Source organism: Cottoperca gobio, chromosome 6 (assembly GCF_900634415.1).
Source record: "Cottoperca gobio chromosome 6, fCotGob3.1, whole genome shotgun sequence".
Lineage (NCBI taxonomy): Eukaryota > Metazoa > Chordata > Actinopteri > Perciformes > Bovichtidae > Cottoperca > Cottoperca gobio.
Genome location: NC_041360.1, coordinates 24361729 through 24387535, shown reverse-complemented (window position 1 = coordinate 24387535; position 25807 = coordinate 24361729). Strand labels below are relative to the sequence as shown.

Here is a 25807-nt window from a genome sequence, read left to right as displayed (position 1 = left end):
TACCTGTCATATTATGTGCAAGTGGTCAAAGGCTGCGCATTAATTAAATATTAAAGTGCATCGGCCCTCTGTATAATCCTGCTGGCACAAACGATCACCGTGGCTCACACGTTTTATGAAAAACACTTGAATATGAGTTTAATTATCATTTAACTTTCAGTTCATCCTTTAGTACATATATCATTAACATAAGCATCTGTCGATTATCTTTATCTGGGAGGGAAACAAAGAAAGAAAGCTCTGTATTCAAACCACTAATCACTGCTCCACTGTTAACGCTCTAGCATCAAAATGATGCTGTGAAATACTTTGATATCAAAGTGCTTGAGTGAGTGGAGGTACCATGGGATTGTGCAATAACGACCATGCGGTTGTACTTCCTGTACTACCGACAGGATTATAGAATTTGGGTCATTTCATACTGGAAACACAAATGTTTATGCCGAACCACAGTAATAATGTCGGTGTAGCATTATACCATACAATGCCATGTCCAACTAATGACTGGCAGCTCTTACATGGTTTGTCCTTGGACTTGTAATAATAAGATAATGACAGCTCACAGAATGACATAAGAGCACAGGGACACACAAGTCTTAGCAGCAGTCGAGCTGCAACAAGAACACGACCTGTGCCGACACCAACAGCTGCACCTGTGTGGTACGGGAGGTGGCAGGATGTTACCGACAGCTCTGCAGTTTTACAAAAGGAAAGGGTACAGCTTGGAAACAAAGGGCTCAAAAAATCCCGAAGGTGAAAGAAAAATCCTTGAATAACCCCCCCACAGTTAAACACGAGAAGACTTTGACTCCAACAAGACACAACATGGCGGGAGCAGATAGCATTTATCACCATCTAGTGTTTCCATTCTTATTTCGCCCATCTAAAGTCCAGCCATCAGCACTTCTCATGGCCTCGCCGCATCATTTTCACTGGAAAAGAACACAAAAGTGGATCAAGGCTGTCAGGGTGAGCGTCACTGTTGCCTCCGCGCTGACTGTTTTCGTTTGTTTTATCAGAGCAGGTTTGAGCTGCACATTGCCTATCATATCACACAGGCTTCTCTGTTTTTCAAAGCAGCTCCCACACAGCACATGAAATGCACGTTGTTTCCCCTGGGTGAAAACGGAGCTTTTCAAGACAATAGCGCACATTCAAGGTCTGTAAGTTAAAGAGTTTATGATGTTATAAATAGTTAATCTAAATATACTTACGTCATAGGATTGGATAACAGTTGCAGGGATGTTACTTCTTTTAAGTGTCCTTGATGCACTAAGCTTTTTGGTTGCAAGTCCTGAGAGTTTAAAGTTTCTCTCTCAGTTTACTTGCATGCATGTCACTCTGCACTGCTTCAAAAGTGATAAAACATCCATCCATTACATGGTATCTTTGGAAACAGCAGTGTAGTTTGTAGTTTGTTGGTAACCTTTGAGGAAAATGAGCATGACGTTGCATCAGCAGCAACACTGAACATTAAAACCTTCAGGAAAGGTTTTTACAGGACCACAATGTGACAGGACTGGTCCATGAAATTAACAAAATAAAATAGAAATAGATGAGGCACAGCACTTATATAATGAGAGACACACTATTGTCAAATTAAATAATAATAATTGTATACATGGATCTAATTCATAACCAGTGACCACTATTCAGACATTTGTCCGTTTGTTGTTATCCACTTAAATCCAGATTATATTTAATTTGCCAACGTTTTCCTTCATTTCTGCAGAAAAAGATGCAGAACTGTTGTAATGTTCTGCATCAGTGTGAGCTACATACCTCATAAACTAGCAGCTGAGTGTTCCTAATGCAATAACCGTGTATTCTATAAGGACAATATTTGGAGCATTGTTTTCTGGAGGGGGGTGAGTGTGAAGAATCAGGAGCAGCATTAAATCATTGATTTGTCCATTCATGCCAGCTCTGGGTGATTCCCATTGGCTGACAACTTGCGTCTCTGTGACACAGTGAAAACCAACACGCCTTAAACTTTCCATCAGAGGTCTGGCCGAGGTAAACTCGTGACGGCCGGATGGCTTCGTGTTACCAAAGTCAGAGTCAGGTCATGAAGAATTCAACAGGTAGGCCAGGTGAGTCGCCATCTGTGACCGGCTCCTGTGTTTACCATCGCAAAATCAAAACAGCAGCACAGAATGGACACAGCAGGTGTTCAACAGTCTGTATAATTTAATCACTTGTTTCATTCCTGTTTCAAAAACAAGACACAACGCTCAATTTCACAATTAGTCAAATAATGTGGAGAATGAATTCAAGCCTTTGAGATCGTCAGGCTTTTTATTTACTAATGTGTAACACTACATATTGGGTTATAATATCACAGCACACACTCACCCACTCTGGCGTGTGATGCACGAGCTGCATCTGAGACAGCTGTTCTGTAGATGGTTTAACCAGCGGAAAGATGACTGGAAATAGATTGTAATAAAGAACATGAAGAGGAAGATGACAACACTGGAGATGAGTCAGAGAAAGAGTCACATACCCGACTGGTAAAGGGCAACATAGAAGACAGTTGGGTGACCATGAATTCTATAATATTCACATCATTGTCATATTAACCATTCTGTGACCACTCCCATTGTTTTCCCAAAAAATACCCAAACAATGCCAAGAACACATCAGCATAACAGACCCCTCACTGCAGCGCTCGGGTCTGTACCGTCCTCTTGGTCATCGTTTATATACATGTTGATAGGATTCACTTATTCTTTATTGTATCAGGCATTGTGTGCTTTAATCTGTCACCCGTCTGAATGTGATAATCATAGACTGTAAATAACAAGTTGACGTCGTCACCGTGACGTCACACATTGGTTTGTGGACTACGGTTTGCCAGCTTTGGCCGTCGCCATCTTTGTTTCTTGTAACCAGAAGTGACAAGAGAGGGTCCTTTTTAGTTAACTGAAATGTTATGTCATGGATAGAAAACACGCTGTGAAAGGGTTGCAATCAAATCAGGTGATTTTCTCATAGACTTCTATACAAACAGACTTCTTTTTGCAACCTGTGGAGTCGCCCCCTGCTGGCCGTTAGAGAGAATGCAAGTTTAAGGCTTCACTTTTCAGACCCAGTTACCGTTTTGTGATCATATAATAATTTAAATAGTGTTTTGGATAGCGACATAAATACATGAATGAATGAATAAAACTTAATAATCATTTCCATCGACAGAAACATCGTAATATCCAGAAATATGCACTTTATATGCTTTTGGATATTAAAGATGAAAATCTGTATTTATTGTTTTATTTTATGTTGTATCATCATCATTATCTTTCAGTAGATGTGTTGGCTGTTTTCTCTGTCTGGTCTGAGTCCAGTTGACCCCAGGTGACCTTTGGAGCTGGGAGGTTTTCATCATCCTCCTTTTGTTCCTTTAGACAAAGGGACATCTTCAAACCTCACACACGGCTGACCTGCAGCATGCCACACAGTCTGTCTCATGAGCGGAGTCATCTTTTTTTTATCATACACCATAAAGAAGAGGGCATTCTTCCAGCCAGACAGTGACATCATGGATTCCTTGAAAGACGAGCTGATTCCTATACCCTCATCTGTTCAAATAAAACATACACCCGGTGGTCACATGCATACAGATCCTTACACTCACTACCAGGAACAATCCTGTGGAGTTATGATTAGGACTCTTTTCAAATCTGGACGAGTACGACCTTCAGAAAAGACACTTTTTAGCTGACTGGTAAAACTGTTACATTAATGAATGTAACTGTCGCCACAGAGACTGATGATGAGCCCATCTGTTGAGGGGAGATCAATGCAAAATGAATCTGTACTCCTCACTCGAGATGATAGGATGATCCGATAGAAGAACTCACAGCGCGAGTGCTGATAGAACTCACAGATGTTCTGCTGCCATAGTTTTTGTTGTTCAACTTGAGAAATGTTGCACTGAAAAGAAACTTTGGTACTGCATGCTGTAAAGGGAACGTCGACCAGCAGCTCTGGTGAGATAAGTGCTCGAGCATTTTCACTCCTTCGTGTGTTTTAAAACCGAAACATTGTGTTACATGTCTGTCTCTCCTCAGTTGCTCCTCCTGGTGTTTCTTTCTATCGTTCATTGTTAAAGGGTTTTGTTTTGGGAGTTTCTCCTTATCTGAAGCAAGTGTTGAAAGGACAGAGGGTGTTGTATGCTCTACAGATTATAAAGGCCCCCTGAGGGGAATTTGTGACATGTGATATTGAGCTTTATAAATACAATTGACTTGTTTTAGGCTCACTCAAAATGGCTCAACAAGAAGTTTCAGTTTACTAAAATAACAAAGTAAATAATAAGAGACAAAGAGAAAAGAGCGGCGAGAGAGAGAGAGACATGCAACCAGGGATGTTTAGGTTCGTCAAATTGTTCGTCTTTGTCTCAATAGATTGAGCTGTGAAGTGTTTTCTGCCTCTGAATCCACTCTGTCATGCAGAAATGTTCATAATAAGTTGAGCCACTTGTATCCTATTAGTCAGAGCCACCGGCCAGCTGCTTCATGGCATGACAAAACCCTGAATGACTCAAAATCACCATAATACATCATGCCATAAATCCACTGCTTCCCATTCCCAGAGGGTTAGTGCAGGCGTGGTGTGCAGCCTCACGCTGGTTCTGTGTATTCTGTGTGACCTGTCAACGACATCTTCAGCTGACCTACAGAGAGGGCAGCCTGCCGGGTGTGGAGGTACCAGACACTCAGCTCCACACCAACGTCCTCTTTCATTTCCCTCTTTCACTGAAAGATGTTTTTTGCACTACAGAACTGTCTTGAAGCAAAATGATCATACATGTGGTGAATATATTGACATATTATCACGCTGTATTGAAGAAGACTTGCAAACTAGCGACCGTGTGAGGCCATGAACTCATTAGGAAAATGTTTGCTGAAGTAATAAATCAAGTGAGAAGTAGGATTATTTTGTACGTGTACATACGTACGAGTTTAAGACACTTCTGCACTGGCTTCACTTTTCAACCCGGAGGTTGCCACCTTGACTAAACACATCCGTTCACCACTGCACACACGACGCTGGAGCATGTTTGTATCTGGGAGCTGACCACAGTTCGGGATCTGCTCAGCAACACACTTTGAAAGGGTCAAAGGAGGACGGGAACAACCGTATGTAATAGCTGAACGTTCAACGCTATACGCTGTGAACAGATGGCGATTACTGCAATAATAATAGCTCTCTTGGTTTTTGAATGGTTGGTGGCACACGGCTAAATAATGTATAAGATAACTACAGGGTCATCAGCTAAAAGAAAATGCACTAATAGAATGAACATGATGTTTTACTTCACTGCTCTCAGGGTTTCTGTGCTGCTCTGCTGATGAGACGGAGGCTATTAGCAGCAATCAATAAGACTGCTACTTAGGCTGCTGTCGCTGAGCTGCTGCAGAGAAGTAAAAGTGCAGTGAGCAGGCAACATCCTGGACATGCTGTACAGTGAGGACGACGGGCTGCGTTCCTGTCACGAGCGCAGAAATATAAACGATAATGTCTGAGATACTCTTCATCCTTCAGGAGAGTTGTAAAGAGAGGTGATAAGAGCTATGAACCTGAAGGAATAGGATTTGTGTGAGCATCAGATACACATTCTCACACACACAGTTTGGCCTGGAAAAGAGCGCCTGACAACCGCTGGGAGATGTCTGCCATGATTGTCCTCGATGCACCTGGAACTCTGTGGGCGGACATCACAGCGCACTCTGGGGCAACTCAGGACAAAGACATGGGTGGTTTCAGTCTCTCCTTTCCAACGTACACTTGCAAAGGATTCCACTTCAAAGATTAAGCCATGAATAACAAGTACAGCTTCCCAGGGAGAAAAGAAAGTAATGCCACCTTCATTCTGACTCCTCTTGGACAATGTTAGGTTCACGTTAGGTGTTGTAGATAGTGCACAAATCACAAAGAAAATGAAAGAACAACAATCAAAGCATGGGAACAAAGTGGGGTATACGTGTCTTTACATCCATATTGTCTTTAGATTCAGAGCGTGAGGAGAAGGTGCTCATTGTTCACAGTGAAGGCGATCCAGTGGGGAAACTTCAGCTTCTCCATCACAGATGTATCCCTTACGAGGGATGACTTTTTGAAGTCTGGGAGTTTTAGTTTTATACCTTTTTGCTGCATAGCAACAAATACAATCTTTAATCATTAACGATTTCAAACATCAACAAACTGTCATTTTAAAATCGGCAGAAAGGAAGCAGGACATTTCTCTTTAAATTAAAAAGAAAGAGGACACAGAATGATAGCACATTCCATACATAGGAATCAAAGGAAGGGTTATGTGAAGTAGAAGTGTGACCCTAAAGCTGTGATCTGACTGGGAGGTGCATGAGTGCCCTTAAACAGTTTCCTCCCACGACCCAATTTCAGTTGTTTGAGTCATACCATTTCACTTTGAGCCCAAACCAAACCTCTCCAACACTCACCACATAGTCACCTACTCACCTACTTTTAACTGCCTTAACCAATGCTGTGCACAACGTGACACTTTGCAAACTTTTCACACCCAAAGAAAAGAAAACTTGTCACACCATGCAGTTAAGTTCACATCTGTATATAGAGATATCATATTGTGGGACATTTTTATTTCATTCTAGTCTTTACCATGTACATTTTGCAAGATGAAAGTCATGAAACCAATGATTCAACAAGCACAGACTTTCAGTTTTTGGAGTGACACCATTTCACTGTGAGGTTTTAGCTCAAGTTTTCTCGCTTAACTTTACCAAAGGCTCTCTCAAACACTTTTAACTGCCTACTTATCTACTCATATACCTGAATACTGTTAGGTGACTTAATCTGTGGCTGCATTTCATAAAATCACCATTTTTTTTGTGGCAAGTAGCTACTAGCCTACTGTTGTTCTTGTTTTATCTATTCATTAAATATGTTAGTAATGCTGACGATGTGACGATGCTTCTTTAAATTGCATATTGTTTTATGTATGTTTATCTATATTTAGTAGCACTCTGTGTTAGTATAGTGTGTATGCTGTGTAAGGTTTTAATTGTATGAAATTGCTCTGGTGGCATTTTATCGCACAACACATTTCTTGAATGAAATATATTATTTATCAAATGAATTTTAAAAACGTTCACTGACATTAAGGACCGTTGTATTGTCTAAATATGTTTGAAATAAACTCCTGTGTATAAAAGGAATAGTTCTCCGTTTTTTTTCTAATTCAGAAAAAAAGATTTCTGTCTCGTCTGGGCTATATGGTAATTTATATTTTTAACCTCAAAGGGTGCGCGGGTGGATGTCGATGACGCGCAAAATCCCGACCTTGAACAAAAACCTCGCATATTACGTGTTAAAATCCTAAATACTGTTTGTACTCCGATATCAAACGACAGCACGGAAATAAATCAGTATAATGTACAAGTGTATAAATATCCGGTAAGGGAAATGAGCGTTTATAAACAGAGCCACATTGCATTTCATCCTTAAGCCAGCCCCTTTCAGTGTAGTAGTGGACTGTACCAAGTACAACAACAGGGGTGGTTAGAAAACGAAAACGCTAATTTGACCTAAAATCTGAATAAATACATCACGTATAACACGCAGTGGGGTTTAATATGGGTTTATAATGTGTATGCAGTGAGGTATATTGTGGATAAAGAGTGTAAAAGTGATCCGTAATAGGTGCATTGAAGTCAAACACCCCTCTATGCGCGTGCCATGTGTCTGGCTAGGAGGTAAAGAAGTACAGCACCCGGGCTGAAGGATCACACCGGCCTGACTGGTTTACACAGAAGCAAGTGATAATGCCTTCCCCGTGCATGTGCTCTCATAATTTCATTCCTTGAGATTCATCATTTCAGAAAAAGGACGACTATTACTCTACACGGGTGAGTAGCCAGCACTGCATCCTCAATGGCATGTATTAAGCTAATGATAAAGGCATGGCATGATGTGTGTGTGTGTGTGTCTAGTGTGTGTGTGTGTGTGTGTGTGTGTCAGGCTGACTGAGGTGCCAGTGCGCAGGATGTGGCTGGCTACTGAATGATGAAACACTTCATAGGGATGTCATGAAGACTGGGCGGGAGGGAGGACATTAATTTATTCTCATTCCTTAGAGAACACATTGTGCCTGGTTAGATGAACGAGCCACATGCCCCCGGGGTGAATTGTTCGCTTTATTTCCTTTAGTAATTTCCTCCATCCGCATTTTTGTCGTTGTGTAGGCTTCCCTCGGCCCGTTTATTGACAAATCATTCCTGAGTCATGTGCAGACGGAGAGGAGAAGGGCAGAAAAAAAAAAGCCCCTTTGTCTTTGTGCATGTATTTATTCATCATCCCCCGGATAAACACCACCATGTCCTCATGTTCCTCATGGTCCTTTAATATTATTCCTTATCGCAGCCGCCATAATAACCGCAGCATCAGCGGTCCTTCTGGCTGCTGTGTTGCGTTCACTGGGTTGTGAAACGACGGCCTTTGCCGAATACAAACCAGGCTAATCTGCAAGCGGTAAAGGAAATCTATTAATCACTTAATCCTCTGCTCGGTAAAAAGGAGGAGGAGGAGCGGGGGGGGGGGGGCATGTTTTATATCTGCAACATGGTCGCATCTGAATATTTTGCGCCTGTGATGCATTTTTCTGAACAAAAATGCGTAATATTGAAAACCAAGACGCCCTAGGATGCTAACATTTAGAAGAGAGGAGTGAGGCGCACCTTAACCCGCTTCTGGGTGGATAGAGTCCACACCCTTCAATCTTTTCCAACGCTATTTATTGTGTAAATTATAGCGGTTATGCTATTAAATCTGAATAAATAATGATTGTGACCAGTACACCTCTGTTTCCTCCACCCTTTTGGTCAGGGAACCTTCGCACGGCTGCTTATATTCCCTATTTTTTATTTTGGAAGTTTATTTTAAAGGGCTTTCCCCATCCCAGAGAGCTGCGGAGAAAAGTGTTTGGGTCCGTATGCAAATGGCCCCCTCCCTTCAATTATTCAGGAGGCTGGAAACGTGATCGTCTCCATGCCTCGACCTGTGACTGTCCCAGTCACAACCGGCCTATAGTGTTGCCTGGCGCTTTTCTTTTTTTTGGTAGAACAATGGCTTGTAATAAAAATGATTCCCATTCATTGAGCCATGTGACTTCCATGTGAGAAATAACTCTGCACTCCGGATAAAGCAATAATTCTCTGTATTGAATTTGAAAGATGGTGTGGGATAAGTACAGACAGTAAAATGATGAATCATTTTTAAAAATGAAATAAAAGTATGATTAACACTTTACTGTTTGGGTTGTTCAGTTAAAGTACTTGCGTATAGGATTAGAGTTTGGGTTTTAATTTTACATTTCGGATATTTACAGAAAGTCTATTCTTGTCTTGTCAAAGTAAGTTATAAAAAGTAACTAAACTAGACTCAACTCATCAAATGTGTTTTCTTACACACAGTTATTGGCTGTTTACTAACTGCAATATTTCCTCTTCTGCTCCACAGACATTTGGTGATAATGACGAAATAAACAATCTTCTGATCACTCAACCTCCACAAACTGTCAAAAAAAGAAAAAGAGTTTTTGCACATCAAAAGTTCAAAAAGAGATTTTCCCCACACGCCGGCCCTGCCCTTCCAGCCTGCCATCCAAAAAGACGTTCCACCCCTCGCCCTTGTTTGCTTTGTCAAATGCCCAAAAACAGCAAGGCCGTCAAGAGAGAGCTTGACGACGATGTCACAGAGTCTGTCAAAGACCTGCTTTCCAACGAGGACGCCTGTGACGATTCCTTCAAGAAGACCTCGCTGATCGTCAACAACCATGAAGGGGAAGGGAAAGAGTGCGATGTGGAGGAAGGGGGCTCGGACGGAGAGGAGGAGGAACGCCCGGCCTGGAACAGCAAGCTCCAGTACATCCTGGCCCAGGTTGGCTTCTCTGTAGGCCTGGGCAACGTGTGGAGGTTCCCCTACCTGTGTCAGAAGAACGGAGGGGGTGAGTTACCATCAGCGGTCCTCACTTCACTTTCACTGACAACCACACACACAGTAGGAGTGGGCAGCATGGGAAAACAAAAGCAGTGATGATAGTCAGATCTTATGTCAGGGTCTTCTTCTCATCATCTTGTCCTTTTACTCACAGGAATAGTTGCAACATAGCTACAAGAAATTCCAGCGGTGCATAAACACAAGCATTAAGATGATGAGAGACTACAGAAGGACACCAACTAATGTTAGCAGTAATGACTTATTTCACAACTACGGCAAGAAGAGTGGGTCAAAGCGGCTCCACAAAGTGTCTCTGTACGCCGTGAGGAACATTTAGAACCAACAGTTTGGGTAATAATTGTACGATAATAAGATAATGTTATACAAAGAGCAATGGTGGCCCCACAAGGTGCACGTTGTCAGGAACCAGAAGTATCTTTTAAAGGGAGTACAGAAGCAGAACTTTATAATGAGCAGTTCCCATACAGCTGTCAAACTGAGAACAAACTGCCACAATGTGACACGAGGGCCAGCTGAAGGTTCACATTTAAACAGCATTACAAAGAGGGCATCATGGGTGGTGTGAGACACATACAGAAGGTGCAAAGAAGATGACGGTACAGTAGTTCTAGTTTCTGAGAAGCACATCTCTGCTGTATTTGGTATTACAGAGGGCAAACGAGGACAAAATAAATTATGGATGCGATTCACTTCTCTGTATAGTCTTCCTCTTTTAGTTTGACGCTTGTATGTGGGTCCCAATTTCACAAAAAGAGAATGCAGCTTTTATCTTGTCCCTGTGTTCATACTGTGTTTACAGTGTGAGTGCAGGGTCACATATCAACATCCAAGCAATGTGAAAGTGAGTGTTTGTCTACAACATGTCTTAAAAACACTATCGTAAGAAAGACCAGCCAAATGTACACGTAAACGGTCTTAATTAGTCCTAAAATGCATATCTGGAATCAGCATGCACTAAACAGATGCAGGTATTGCATAATGTGCAATGGAGAAACCGTCTTTTCCTGTTTTTGTACTCGTCTGTCAAAACCAAACTGCTTTGTGACCTTCAGGGTCGACAAGAGCGCCACGTGACCACCTGTGTCTCTGTGCACGCTGCCGCTTTTAACTTCAGCCAAACCAAGTATAGACAACACTGCTGTCAACACGCAGGTAGTCATTCTGTGAGATACAATCAAACCCACATTTCCCACAGTGCCGTGCTTGACTCGCTCCCGACTCACTGCAGGGTTAACACTCTAATGTTTACGTGTGTATGTGTCCCGGCAAGGTGATACCATGTTGCACTTCCCACCTGGAGATTACGTAAAGCCATTGACTGCCTGAAGGAAGCTGATTAAATGAAACCTTGTCAGACAGTTTGTCCAGACGAGATGTAATCTCAAATCCAAGTCAAGTTTATCTGTTATCACTAACAATGTGTCTGAGGGCTTTACTGAATGCAATGCTTCCCAAAAACACCAGCAGTGCAGAACCAAGACAAATCTATTTGACTTTTCCTCATCACATATTATAATATCGTCGTGTGCCGCAGGGCGGGACTGTAATGATCACGTGTTGACTCAGTGTGTTGGGAGTTTATTTAAAGTTTTACACGTTAAAAGAGTTGCAGGTGATAAAAGTGAACCGTGCACAGTGCATCTGATATGTGTTGGTATTGTGAGAATGAGCATTGATAGTGATGTTCAACCATATCGCCCAGCCCTCGTATGAAGCAATGAGTTTTAAATGAGGAAACAACCTTTGTTTATTAATTTTGTGTGAATATTGTGCGTCATGTAATCTCATGTGGGCTTGGCTATTACAATGTTATGACACGCACACACACACACACACACACACACACACACACACACACACACACACACACACACACACACACACACACACACAAAACTAGTTTGAGAAATCTTATTCTTTCTTGGGAAAATTGGCAATTACAAAAATTACAATTACAAGTTTAAGGTTAACGGACGGGAGGGTGTGTGTGTGTGTGTGTGTGTGTGTGTGTGTGTGTGTGTGTGTGTGTGTGTGTAACCACGTGATAAATTGATGATTAAGCCCCCCAGTGCCCAGGTGTAGTTAGATTAAGATGGGGGAGATCTGTGTGTGAGATCTGACATGTGTACGTTCCTCATTGCCTTTCATCTGCTTACTCTGCACCATATTTCCAAGTACAGTGCTGGAGCCAACAATTACTTTAAATATCAATTAATCTGTCAATTATTATTATTGTTAGCATGTTCTGCGCCCCTGAACTTTCCCTTCTTGTAAGTGCACATGTGCCGTCTGTCCGCACCTGAGCTTGAATCTGGAACATTCAGTCAACACTTTAAATCCAAAACCTGCTGCGCCAAATACTTTCAGACACAAAGCGAGTGTAGCTCCATTGTTAGGAAGACTCCTGCATTTTCTCCCTCTGTTAACATCTCCTCAATTTAATCATACGTGTACTTAAGCAACATTTAAGTCTGTGTTGATATGGTGACTCATTCCTCGTTGCTCACACTACAGGTATGCAAATCCTTCCACACCCCGTGTCTCTGTGTACGTGGGGCTGCCAGAAATTACACGGAAATGTACAGAGGACAATGCCGAGACAGGATAAACCAGCTATTTACTGGTAGTGAAAGAAATGTAAGGAAAGATGAAATGCACTCTTTGCTTTCTGCCATCAAAGTGTCCAAGAGAGACCGTCCTGCGTTTGAGAAGACAATGGAAACTGAAGGCGACTGATGTTTAAAGCCTCTTCCCAGAATTAACTGTGTACCAAAATTAGACTTTTTAATATTAGAAAGCAGCTTGTATGCTGTAGATACACAAACACACACACTTAAAACAACAGACACACGTTTACTTCCCTATTCTGTTATCACTTCCATCCAAGCTAAACCTGGGAGGGGCAGCAGGACTCAGGGAAGGATGTGAACGAACGTCCGGACTGATGGAACAATAAACGCTATTGAAACAGGGATGAAGCTAATCTTTAAAAATATACACCCGTGACGGAAGCTCGTCATCAGTGACTCACGGCAGATGTTACAGTACGCCGACCGGACAATTTTAGCATTTGATGGTGTGGTTTAGCTCGTGCGAGGGAGAGAATTAAGTCACAAAAGGGAATTTTATTTTGTAAAACCACAAGAAGTTTGCTTTCACACAAAACCTTCATCGCACACACAGGAAACAAACCCTTAGCTTCCTGCCTGCCTTGTCATCTGTGTAACAAGAAAATAAAAAGGCACATTATTTTGAAATCTAACCACCGGCCATTTCTTCTAAACAAAGACGTTAAGGTTCTCTGCTTCTCTCCCGGACATCATGTGCCTGGCAGTCTTACCGCTCACAAGTACTCTTGTCACAAGAGATGTGCCCCCCTGTACTTTCTTTTTGCACCACGCTATTATAGCCTATCTTAATGTTAGTCATTCACCCTGAAACCTTAATTCTAGAGAGGAATGCTGCCTTTGCAATGTGCCTCCAAAGTAATCCCACTATAATTTAGCTAATTTTAGACTTCGGTATATTTCCTGGTTTGCAGAATTATTTGATTCAGCAGGGATGTATTAGGTGGAGACACACGGATGCAGCTCAGAACATGTGTAGTGTTTGTGTATGTTAATAGTGACAGATACTGCTAAAGAAGACTGCTGTGTACCTTTAGGTGATTTTATGCAAATGTGTCACCATCAGCGGAACATTAGGTTTCAGTGTAGCTCCAGTTTAAGAGGCTACTGAGTTTGTGTGAGAGTTTCAATATAGCTTCTGGCAGATCGAGAGATGTGAGAGATGTGAGAGATGTGTGCGTCGGCTGCTTTCAGGAAATGGTGAAATGGTTCACGGTTATCTTTTGACACAGTTTCCCTTCTTTGCATGTTCTTCATTTAACTTGCTGCATGTGTTGTTTGACTGGCAGGAGCGTACCTGGTGCCCTACCTCATCCTGCTGATATTGATCGGCATCCCGCTGTTCTTCCTGGAGCTGGCAGTGGGGCAGCGGATCCGCAGGGGCAGCATCGGGGTGTGGAACTACATCAGCCCACGGCTGGGGGGCATCGGCTTCGCCAGCTGTATGGTGAGTCGTAGAGTAAAGGTGTAGCAGGAGTAAGAAGGTTATAAAGAATCTTTTCTAGGGCTCCAATTGAAGATTATTTTCTTTCTCGATGAATCTTGTGGTTTCGTGTGTCTGACTCGCCTCTCCTGCCTGTAGGTGTGCTTCTTCGTGGCTCTCTACTACAATGTCATCATCAGCTGGAGTCTCTTCTATTTCTCTCAGTCCTTCCAGCAACCTTTGCCGTGGCACGAGTGTCCACTCGTCAAGAACAAGACCAGCACATGTACGACCCAATCAGACGTATTAAAGCTCCGGTGTGAAGTTTATTTGTGTTGTCGTTGGGGAAAAGATTGGTGACAACCTTTCAGGATATTGTCATTTGAACTGTATTAAGGTGTACAAAAGGAGGTGCAGAAGTCTAGTTTCCTCTCACACCACTTGAATTACAATATGCTGAAAAGTTAAACTTGCACACCGCAGCTTTAAGACCAGATTCACTCACCAATTCAATGAAAAAGTCAACGTTTAACCCCGATTACAAAGCCTGAATGCTTATTTCACGCTGTTTTCTGTCCATAGATGTGGTGCCAGAGTGTGAAAAGAGCTCGGCCACCACCTACTACTGGTACCGGGAGGCCCTGAACATTTCTGACAGCATCTCTGAGGGTGGAGGGCTCAACTGGAGGATGACCCTGTGCCTACTGGCTGCCTGGTCCATGGTTTGCCTTGCCATGATAAAGGGAATCCAGTCATCTGGGAAGGTAAGGAGGACTTGGTTCTCTGTTAGTGGAGGAAATGTCTTATTACTGCTGCCCTGCAATCCTAACTACTTTTATTGTCATCCCGATGTCTCCTTGCACGATAGAAACATTGCGATATTGCACTTTGAATATCGCAACAGCATATTATATACAAAAGGCTGTTTTGGAAATCCTCTCACACATACTTAGCTCACTTTAAGGTAGAGGCTTAAAGAGTGCAAACTGTATTGATGCCGGCTCTAAAGACACTGCTAAGTGACTACTGTAATGTGACTTGACAAATTGTTCTAATGATACCGTCTCCGATATGAGCCTGAGAGCTCATGTGATCTTCTGTGAGATTTCTGGTGAGGCTTACTTTAGCTTAGTGTAGCAAAGCTGACAGTAGCGTGACTAGCATCCGGAAGGATTAGCCCACTGGCTAAAGGTTGGCCGTTTGCACCCCGCTCCTCCTCTCTTTCTACAGGTGATCTTTATCATTCCACACGCTCTCATATCATATGACAAGTATTAGCCGGTGCACTTCCACAGTTACAGTCAAGCTTTCGCTAATTGGAAGAATGGTCACAATTTTAATCTTCCCAGAATAAGCTTTGACGGAGAGTCATTTGATTTTGGTATTATCCTCACTTCTGGGCCGGGTTACAACAAAGTGCAGGGTCAAACTTAATTTCAGAGATCACATTTTTTGTCTGCGATAGAGTAAAGTCTCACAGAATTTGAATCAACTTAACTCAATGAAATGAGTCTTTGTAATAGTGCCAAAATCATGGATACTTAACACCCAGCTCTGCGACTCTATTAGGCTTTTAAAGCCTCTTTTAGCTCATTATTTTGGTTTTACAGCACATTTACTGTATGGTTTAGTCTCAGCTGCATTCATCAACTACTGTACGCAACACAACACAAAGGCTCTGACAAATCCACTGCATGCAACCAGCACACAAAGACACAAAGTTAGCGACTAGCTGGTGAAAAAAGTGCAACAACGAGCAGCAAAAAGATGTTTTTTACAGGAGTTGGTGGAGACCAAACCAGAGCTGAAAAGAGTCAGAAACATGAGTCCATTGGGATGCTCATGTTGCTCTGTGTCAGTGTTTTACCGCAACATTAGCCATAACGGCTTCATAAGGCTGTGTCTCTGCTAAAGACTGTATATAACAAGTTGACGTTGTCGCCGTGAAGTCAGTTTTGAAGCCTTAAGTGTGGCATTTTGGCCGTCGCCATCTTGTTTTTTTTTTTGGAACCAGCAGTCACTGAAAAGAGTACAACCGAAAGCTCAACAAGACACTTTTAGGCGGCTAAAATGTTGCAATTAACTTTCATTAACTGAAAACACAAACTGTGAAAGGGTTACCACACCGTTGTAGCGACCTGTCAATCACAAGGTAGCCCCGCCCTAGAGCATACCCTGCTTTATCGCGATCTTACTAATGGGACCAGAAGTTACTAAATGAACATCATGCTGTATTGAAAAAAACTTGAAACTAGCGATAATAATAATAAATCAAGTGAGAAGTAGGGTCATTTTCTCATAGACTTCTATATAATTGAACCAGTACCTGCTAACCATTGGAAAGAATGCAGGTTTAGGGCACTTTCCCATTGGCTTCACTTTCCAGACTCTGCAGGTTGCCCCTTTTGTATCTGCCGGCTTGTTTTGCTATTTTCTTGCCCTCCACTGGCCAAAACAAAATATGCAGCTTTAAGGATTTGGACTTCCGGTTATTAAACATTGGGTCAACGCTAAATGAGTTTTTCCAGCTTTGATCCAGACATTGTCTTTAGCTCAGGTCTTAACCCAACAGCTGTCTGCTGTTTGCTGGGCTCCACTGAGCCTTCGTCTTTTGCGTCACATTCACCACAACAGCCACAGACAAAACAACAGAGGTGCTTTAATCTTGATTTGTGTCACGATGGCTTTGCTGTACCAGACAGTCTCATTTCCCACATCTTCTACCTCTTTCTACTTGGCGAGAAATGTCCCTGATAACCACAATCATTTTCACAATCACTATCACGACTGCCGCTCTGTCGGAGGAAACATTATGTTCTTCCAATGTCATCATTAAAATACAATGAACTGCCCAAACAAATAAGAAATAACCGCTCATTTCTTTCGTGAGGAGCCAAAAAGAACCACCCAAGCTACGGGTTAATTGTACAGTTTGAGCCAGATGGTCGTCCTCCAACTACCTGGTGTGTCTGGATGGCCTTTTGAGTTGCCAAGAGAAGAAATGGGGAAGAACTTTCCCTCGAAGGGGCCAGCTCCAAGTGTCTTTGAAGTTTAATCAGCGCTGTGTGTTACAAAAGAATATTAATGCTCTCCCTCCACCCGTGTTCACAAAAGCCCTTTTCCAAGGAATATCCCTACTGCGATCTGCATTTCTCTCCTGTGTGTGTGTGTGTGTGTGTGTGTGTGTGTGTGTGTGTGTGTGTGTGTGTGTGTGTGTGTGTGTGTGTGCGTGGGTGGGCGTGGGCGTGAAAGGGATCAGGCCGTTTTGGTTACCATGGTTATACGCGCTCTTTTGGCTTGGCTTGATTGTCAAGAGTGTGGCCAAAAAAACAAGAAGGGGTAGGGGAGGGTGTTATTGGCTTATGATGGGGGACAGAAGGGGGCTTGTCGTGGATTTGGTAAAAAAAATAAATAGTGGTGAAATTCATCAGAAGTATTTGAAAGTTGCTGAACACCATTCAAAGTAACCAATTATACGCCAGGTCATGTGTACATGTTTACACAATTACCTTTCTGTCTGCCTTTTATGGGAAAACCTATATTTTAAGAAGATAACAGTTCTCAGAACACGACCTTTCCAAGAAGCACATGCTATCTGTCGTGACACAGAATCTTTCATAATAAAAGCTCTTTTATAGAACATAAGGCTGAGGTTACAAAGAAGCCGATATCTGCTTATCACACAAAATAAGAGCCTGTTTGGCTTTGTGCTGAACCAAGGCCACCACGGTGTTCGTGAACGAGAGCAAGTTGTGGGCGGTTTAATCAGTAGAAGCTGACGAGCTGCAGCTGAGGAAAGTTTTTTAATAAACTAAGCGAAGGGTTTTCCAATTATGACATTTGACTTTATATTTAGGGGTATAGAGAAGTGTCCAGTTCCTTGAAAAACAGTATGTCAAAGCTTTGTTGCACCACTTTACAAGGTAAACTAAAGGTCACTAAAAACAGGAAGAGTATGAGTTGGTATGAGTTCCTGTGGAGGTGCATTAGCAGAGAACAAATGCATGGGACATAGCAAGTATAACCAAAAGGCTTCAAGTTCAGGAGAATCCCAGATTAGTCTTTCTTTGTCTCCAAGCACTTGAAGAAAATATCTTAATGAATCCTGCTTTAGGGTGAATTATCCCTCCCCCCCTTAAGACGAGACATTACAGTCGTTTCAGAGCTACATAAGGACCACCATGTGTTAGAGACGCAATGTCTCTGAATCACATTCTGATTTAACCCCAAACCATCTCCCAGTGCCTCGAGCCACACCCCACTGCCAGTCCTGTAGGCTGACGTGTCACAGCGGCTGAGTCAGGCCTCTCCGTTTTTAAGTACCACCTAGTCTACACAGAAGAAGGAGAAAGAAGACATGAGGCCCACTGTCTAATTAGCACCATGATTGGACAAAGAGACTCGCACAGGCACAGAGACCCTGCAGATATTGAATATACGGCTTTCATGGTACATTAAGTCCTCGCTACTTTAAGATGTCATTGTCAAAGATGCACAAAGGTTTAAATACATGTGCCATACGCTGCAAAATTGGGAAACAAAAAAAAAACGAATCCTGACATTCAGCTGCGATGAAACGTTAGACAGAACTGCTCAGGTTTCACCCTCTTTTCTGCACAATGTGATCTTCCTGTTAAATGATCATGATCAACACTGCATAGATACATAGATAGGCTGTAGGTTCACACTACATTTATTCTGCTTTCAGGAGCCGAACAGCAGTTATCATCTCATAGCCAACATTTGTGAACGTGACTCTAATCTAGAAACGCATGATACAGAACGAGACCTAATGTACATCAAAAGTTATCGACAGTTCAAAATGTAAACGCAGCTTAGTTTGATTTTTCAGCTGCTTGTTATCACAGAACATTTTCTCCTTATTGCTTAAAGGTTCAAATTACTGATTCAATTCCTGATAGTCTCATTTCTTCCAAGACGTGGTGTGCCACACTCAGAGGAGGGGTAGGACATCTTAAAGTATGCAGAGGAAATGTATTACAGTACAGGCTGCCTGCACAGGTTTGATGTGGTTTTGTTTGCTGACAGGTGATGTACTTCAGCTCCCTGTTCCCGTACGTCGTGTTGATTTGCTTCCTGGTCCGGGCTCTGCTCCTGAAGGGCTCCGTGGACGGGATTCGACACATGTTCACACCAAAGGTAATGCACGTTACAAGTCTCTAAACTGTTTAAAGTATAAAATCAGAGCCAGGGAGCCGATTATGAAGCCACCAAGATGAAACCTTTGTGAAGTACTTAGCCATAGCAGGGATATCTTAAACACAGGTATAACAATTATTTTCATTATTGATGAATTTGCCAATTGAATCTATAAAACGTTTTAAAAAAAAAGTGACAAATTACAATAAAATTTGGCCGGAGACGAAGTAAACATCTTGAGCAACAGTCCAAAACCTAAATATTGTACATTTACTCTCAGCAGACGTAGAAATACTTCTGTTATTTCTTTTACTTAATATCCCCCACTGACAAGGAGTACACATCAAGCAGCCACTGTTGAACTGAATGCACTCACCGTTTATAAAAAAAATAAAAAAAGGTGTCTGAACTCAGAAATTAAATCTGCGCTGTGATTGGCCGGCTCCTCGGCAGCAATGGGCCAATGGCACCTCAGGCTGTGGAATCATGTCACCATGGAAACAAGAGTTACTGAGGCTTTATGTAACCGACCAGCCAAAGACGCTCACAGCCGAGTCTGGGTGAGTCTCGTGTGTCTGCTCAGTCTCCTCGGCTGACATCTCACGACTTCAAACGCCGCGGCGTTGTACCTGCGGACATCAAAGTCCCGCCGCGTGTTCTGCTTTTTGAAATAGAAACGTGGAAACTGTCAAGATGCCAGCTTTGTCTGCTTTTAATGAGAATAATTGATATAATGGAGATTATGGATTGTTGTTGAGTATGTCTCTTAAAAGTTATTTTGTAGACATTTAATGGACCAAAAGTTAAACTTTTAAACCTTCAGCTTTAACTTCATTGTCCCCAAAGCAAAAGTGTTTGCTTACCTAAGCATGAAAGCATAATAAAAAACATAAAGCATAACACAAATATGTTAAAAAAACACACAACTAATGCTAACCAATCACACACACACACACACACACACACACACACACACACACACACACACACACACACACACACACACACCATCCAGCCATCATTAATCATAAGTTATTGAAAGTATTGTTTTGTATATTTATGTCTAGAGCTGCAATAATGAATCGAGTAAATGATAAAATGTCAGAACGCATCAATAAGTCTTCAAAAGTCAAGGTCCACTTACTTAATTCTTCTGCACTCTCAACCACCTCTCACAGTCCTCTGGCTCCCGTGTCATCATGTGACCCTCACCAGGTCATCAGGAACTTTTATAATGCTGCTCTCCTCAGATATAAATATCCCGTTCCATCCTGAGAACGTACACAAACACAACCGCATGCCATCAATGATAACCATGTGTTGTGTTTTCAGTTGGAGATCATGTTGGAGGCCAAGGTGTGGCGAGAGGCGGCCACCCAGGTGTTCTTCGCCCTCGGCCTCGGCTTTGGAGGCGTCATCGCCTTCTCCAGCTACAACAAGCGGGACAACAACTGCCACTTCGACGCCGTCTTGGTGTCGTTTATCAATTTCTTCACCTCCGTGCTGGCCACCCTGGTGGTGTTTGCAGTGCTGGGCTTCAAAGCAAACATAATGAACAGCAAGTGCATCATACTGTGAGTAGCACAAGCTTCCTCTCACATTGGGATATTTATAGACTTCCTGCAGACCATCAAAGAGCCCATCGTGAAGTTCAGTCGTGAATGTAACGATGTCGAATGTGGAAGGGTGATTGTGGGGGCTTTTAAAGGCTCTGTAGTATTTCTACATCTAGCGGTTGAAGATGCAGAGAAGGAAACAGTTTGGGGAAGTACTTTAGTGACCAAGTGATATTTTAGACTTTCAAACAACTGAACATGTTTTCTCTCAAGGATTTTGAAGTATGATGTTAAATTGACCCATTTTTGAAACTCCTCCCCCGAACAGCGACTGCCCTCTCACAGCACTGAAACTGTAACTAGGCACAGCAGATTTCTCCTCATGCTGAAGAGCAATACTGCGCATTTAAAGACTTGATTTTAGCCTTTTCAAATCAAAAAACACTCAATTCAGCCGACAAAAGTGAAAAACTAACTTCTGTCTACTTCTCGCTGAAATGAGTGACACGTTATTAAAACAAAGACTGATTATAAGCGATACATCGCTGTATACTTGATATGCATAGCAAACAGTAGCAACTATCAATTTTGTTTTCTAGGAACACCAACAAGATTGTGTCGTTGTTGGGGAATGGCATTGACCAAAGCCTGATCCCCCTCCACGTCAACCTGACGCACGTGAGCGAGGTCAGTGCTGAGGACTACCATCAGATGATTGGCATCATCAAGGGGGTGAAGGAGGACGAGTACCTGAAACTGGGACTGGAGGCCTGCAGCATTGAGGACGAGCTCAATAAGGTACATGCAGCTCAAAAGAACATAACAAAGACGTCTCACGTAGCACGTAGCACGCTGTCGTACAGAAGTGAACATGGAGGCCACTGAAGTCAGCGTTTACGGTTTCTTTTATAAGTTGGCGTGCGGTGGAAGGAATATGTGAGCAGATGTTAATGAAGATGAGGAGAAAGAGAGCCACGCTTTTAATTGTGTTATACTTGTATTCACCAGGGGACCAGTTGTCCGAATCAGAATCCATTTGTGCTGTTCACACGGTTATGTGCACGTAGCCGACGCTAACCAGCTGCTTGTTGTAGCTTCATATATACCGTTCAAGAGGAATCAATCTTCTCATCCAACTCAGCTTTTACTACATCAGCAGAGTCGTGTCACACTCACTTCTCTGATGCTTACATTTTATGACGTTAAGCTGCTGCTAATGTTTCACAATAAAAGCTTTCCAGGAGAGGGAAAGGATTATGCCTGCTGAACTTCTGAGAGGGCTTTAATGTGAAACAGATGAGCGTTTTCATCATACTAACAAAACAGGGTAGTTAGAAATAAAGGTTCATAAGGTCCTTAAAAGGCACCCAAATAAAGACCACCTCAGTGGAGGTAAAATAAAGACCCTGGCTACTGATTCTGACCTCTTCTTCTTCTTCTTCTTCTTCTTCTTCTTCTTCCTCTTCTTCTTCTTCTTCTTCCCCTTACAGGCAGTCCAAGGCACAGGCTTGGCCTTCATTGCCTTCACAGAGGCCATGACCCACTTCCCCGCCTCGCCCTTCTGGTCCGTCATGTTCTTCCTCATGCTCGTTAACCTCGGCCTGGGCAGCATGTTCGGCACCATCGAGGGCATCCTCACTCCGCTGATAGACACTTTCAAAGTCCGCAAGGAATTTCTTACAGGTAAGAGAGCCCTCCAACTACCTCTCCTTTAACTCATGCAAGGATCAGATGGTAAGATGTTGACGAATACAGTTAAAGTCAGGGCAGTTCTTACTGTTCTTTATACTTCTTAGTTCTGTAAAGGGTTCCCAATGATGGTTGTGGGTGCAGGACATATGGAGGTGGTAATGGTGGGCGGATGCAGGATTGCAAAAAGTCCTGTGCAGACTTCTTGTATGTTGAATGTTGAGCTTAAGTCCGGGATGTCTATGGAGAGTGAAGCAACTCTTTAACTTCTCCACGGATGGGTTAGTCTAATAACGTCATGATGCCAGAACAAAGTCTTAAACCTTCAGAGTAAAAACATGCACAACATCTAACGAGCTGCTCCTCTCCTGCAGTGGGATGCTGCGTGTTGGCCTTCTCCATCGGTCTCCTGTTTGTTCAGCGTTCAGGGAACTACTTTGTGGCCATGTTCGACGACTACTCGGCTACTCTGCCTCTGCTCATCGTGGTCGTACTGGAGAACGTGGCAGTCGCTTGGGTCTACGGGATCGATAAGTAAGTACACAAACATCCTCATCTGCGAGTGTCTCAACCTTTCTATGAGTAACTCATCTCTTGCAACAGATACATCTAAATACCTGGTATTTAGACGTGCAGGAGCTTTATCTCTCCATGCTGTTACTGAGAGTTGTGACTCTAAGTGGTCTTGAAACCACTGAATGGGTATTGTATTTTAATGAAACAATTAAAAAGGAGCCATGAAAGGATAATACAAACAGCATGTACAGGCCGTCAGGTTTATAAAGCGGACATATGAAACTATTGTGAAGTCTTTACCGCAGACATCTGATCTCCCCTCCTGCTGCGTCGCTCTGTTTTCTCTCAGATTCTTTGAAGACCTGAAGGACATGCTGGGCTTTACGCCGTACCGCTTCTACTACTACATGTGGAAGTACATCACACCCATCCTGCTGCTGGTCCTCCTGTGCGCCAGCTTCATCCAGCTGTCCATGACGCCGCCCAGCTACAGTGCCTGGATACAGGAAGAGGTGAGTCAACGTCTCCGGCTCGTCTCTCCTGGGACGAGGCATCAATGGGGGTGGGAGTCCTCCCGCTTGTTGAAAACCTGGAACAAGTAAAAAGCAAATTTAAGGGTTCAAAGTAAATGAGGCCGTAGCTAAAATAAATGGGGGGTTTTCACATGTACAGGCGTCTTTTAACACTCAGACAATCAACAATCAACAGGATGTGTGGTCTACCAGCGAGACCTGTTTGATCACATCAGGAGAAAACATGTCATTCTGAAAGCTTCTGTAAGTGGAGCAAAGGCCAAATGGAACAAAGTGTCTCTGCATGCGCTCCCCAATCTGTCCAGTTAGACTAAGTGAATTATGTTCCCCTGCAGCTGAAGCATCTCTGAGAGATGGCTCTACCTCACCGCAGTAAGGTGCTCAGAGATGTTCTTCAAGTGCAGACACTTAATGCCGTAAAGTCGACACCTTCGCAATTTCCCCGAGCCCACGGTGACATCCTCATATTTGCGAAGCTGAATCTAATTTTTAGACTTACAAAATATATAATTACCCTTCAGGGAAAAGAGCGAAGGATCCATTCGACAGCGTAAATTCCATATATTTAATGAATGTGACTGTTGTCTACTAAACACATTGATTACAGGATGCTTCCTGTCGTATACATTCTAAATGATCATCACTAGGGATCAACATTCAACAACTTGCTTCTCTGTCCTCCAGGCCAAAGAGCAGATCGTGGACTTCCCCACATGGGGCATCGTAGTCTGCATCTCCCTGGTGGTGATGGCCATCATGCCCGTGCCCGTGGTCTTTGGCTTGCGCTACTTCAACATCATCGACGACAACACTAGTGGCCTCTCCACCGTCTCCTACAAGAAGGGCCGCATCATCAAGGAGACTGCCCGGCCGGGCGAGGATGACGACACCAGCCTGATCCAAGGCAAGACACCCAGCGAGGCGCCCTCGCCGATGCCCGGCAACACCATCTACCGCAAGCAGAGTGGCGGCCCTGAGGCGGACACCGCACCCAACGGCCGTTACGGTATTGGGTACTTGATGGCCGACATGCCGGACATGCCCGAGTCGGACTTATAGACTGACTATAGTAAGCCCTGCCCGGCCGCACCGGCTGGCCACTCCTCCCCTCCACCCCTCTGCGTGCGTTTAGTTGGCCGTATCATAAATGTATATTTTACTTGTAATGTATATTCTTTGTAGATATCTTAGCTCCTCTCTTATTTGTCGTCTCTGAACCTTATATGACTGTGCACCTTTAAAAACAAAAAATAAAAAAGGTGTGGATAAATGTCCTCCTTGTCGAACCCTTCACCCATTTAGCTGCGTCCCAAACTCCTCTCTGGCTCCCGCTGCCTCCTCCTTGTGTGTGCTACAGGAGAGCAAAGGTGTATGCAATAAGGTGGAGGCTCCACCAGGCCGACATGAAGAAGAATCTGCAAAGAGGAGTCTGCGAAGGAGCGGGTTAGGGGGTCAAGAGGTCGTCTTGGGGCTGCACCTGCGTCTGTGGGCAGTGTAAATCAAGCCAGCTTTATGTCCTGCTGTAAAAAAAAATGGTTGTGTACATTATGATCCCCAACGCTGGCCAACAAGTCCTGAGATTAGTAGCAGTTTAGCCGCTCTGGATTACGTAACGATGCAAGATCTTTGTTGGTGAAAGTTCAGGTCAAGCTCGTTCAAACAGCGAGAGGATGGCCTTTGAAAACCACTCCCATGATTGTTTGAGACAAAAGTGTGCCTAAGTAATTTATATTTGTTTATAGAATACATGATGGCTGTTGTATATTTAAGGTATTCTGTAAATATAATATAAATATTATAAATATATTTATCTTGATAGTTTGGATATCAACACCGTGTTTTTAAGGTTCAGAAGTACTTCAACTCCTTAACTCCTGTGTCTTTGTTTTTTACTAATGTGCTTTCAATGTGTGTGAGGACCGAGTCCTCCGTGTAAATAATTTTTCCATGAAATGGCTTCAAATGCAAATGTCTTTTTTTCCCCGTCAAAATTAAAGGTCTACTATGGTCCATACCCTGAAACTAATGTCCTTTTGTTTTGTCTTTTGTCTTTTTCAAAGGCCAATTTTCAGGTTCCCAATACATACAATATATATATATATATATTCTTTTTAATTATATATATCTATATATATATCTATATATAGATATATATATCTATATATATATTCTTTTTAATTATATATATCTATATATAGATATATATATATATATATCTATATATATATATATATATATATATATATATATATATATATATTCTTTTTAATATATATATATATATTATTATATTAATGTAAAAAA

At 42.7% G+C, this 25807-nt stretch overlaps 1 protein-coding gene across 1 annotated transcript; it reads left to right on the top strand.

Moving 5' to 3' along the window:
* Positions 1 to 7742: 7742 nt before the first annotated feature.
* slc6a15 (solute carrier family 6 member 15) lies at positions 7743 to 25529 on the top strand. The gene is made up of 12 exons (XM_029433784.1): positions 7743 to 7889; positions 9499 to 9985; positions 13916 to 14073; positions 14209 to 14335; positions 14632 to 14813; positions 19099 to 19209; positions 20542 to 20783; positions 21365 to 21563; positions 22256 to 22448; positions 22829 to 22988; positions 23320 to 23482; positions 24188 to 25529. The coding sequence occupies exons 2-12, from the start codon at positions 9685 to 9687 to the stop codon at positions 24560 to 24562; spliced, it is 2211 nt and encodes a 736-aa protein (XP_029289644.1). The 5' UTR covers positions 7743 to 7889; positions 9499 to 9684; the 3' UTR covers positions 24563 to 25529.
* The last annotated feature ends 278 nt before the right edge of the window (positions 25530 to 25807 follow it).

Coding starts and splice junctions, on each gene's coding strand:
- slc6a15 (XM_029433784.1), top strand. CDS start 9,685: ATGCCCAAAAACAGCAAGGCCGTCAAGAGAGAGCTTGACGACGATGTC. Junction 14,336..14,631: donor CAAGAACAAGACCAGCACAT/GTACGACCCAAT, acceptor TTCTGTCCATAG/ATGTGGTGCCAGAGTGTGAA. Junction 19,210..20,541: donor GACACATGTTCACACCAAAG/GTAATGCACGTT, acceptor TTGTGTTTTCAG/TTGGAGATCATGTTGGAGGC.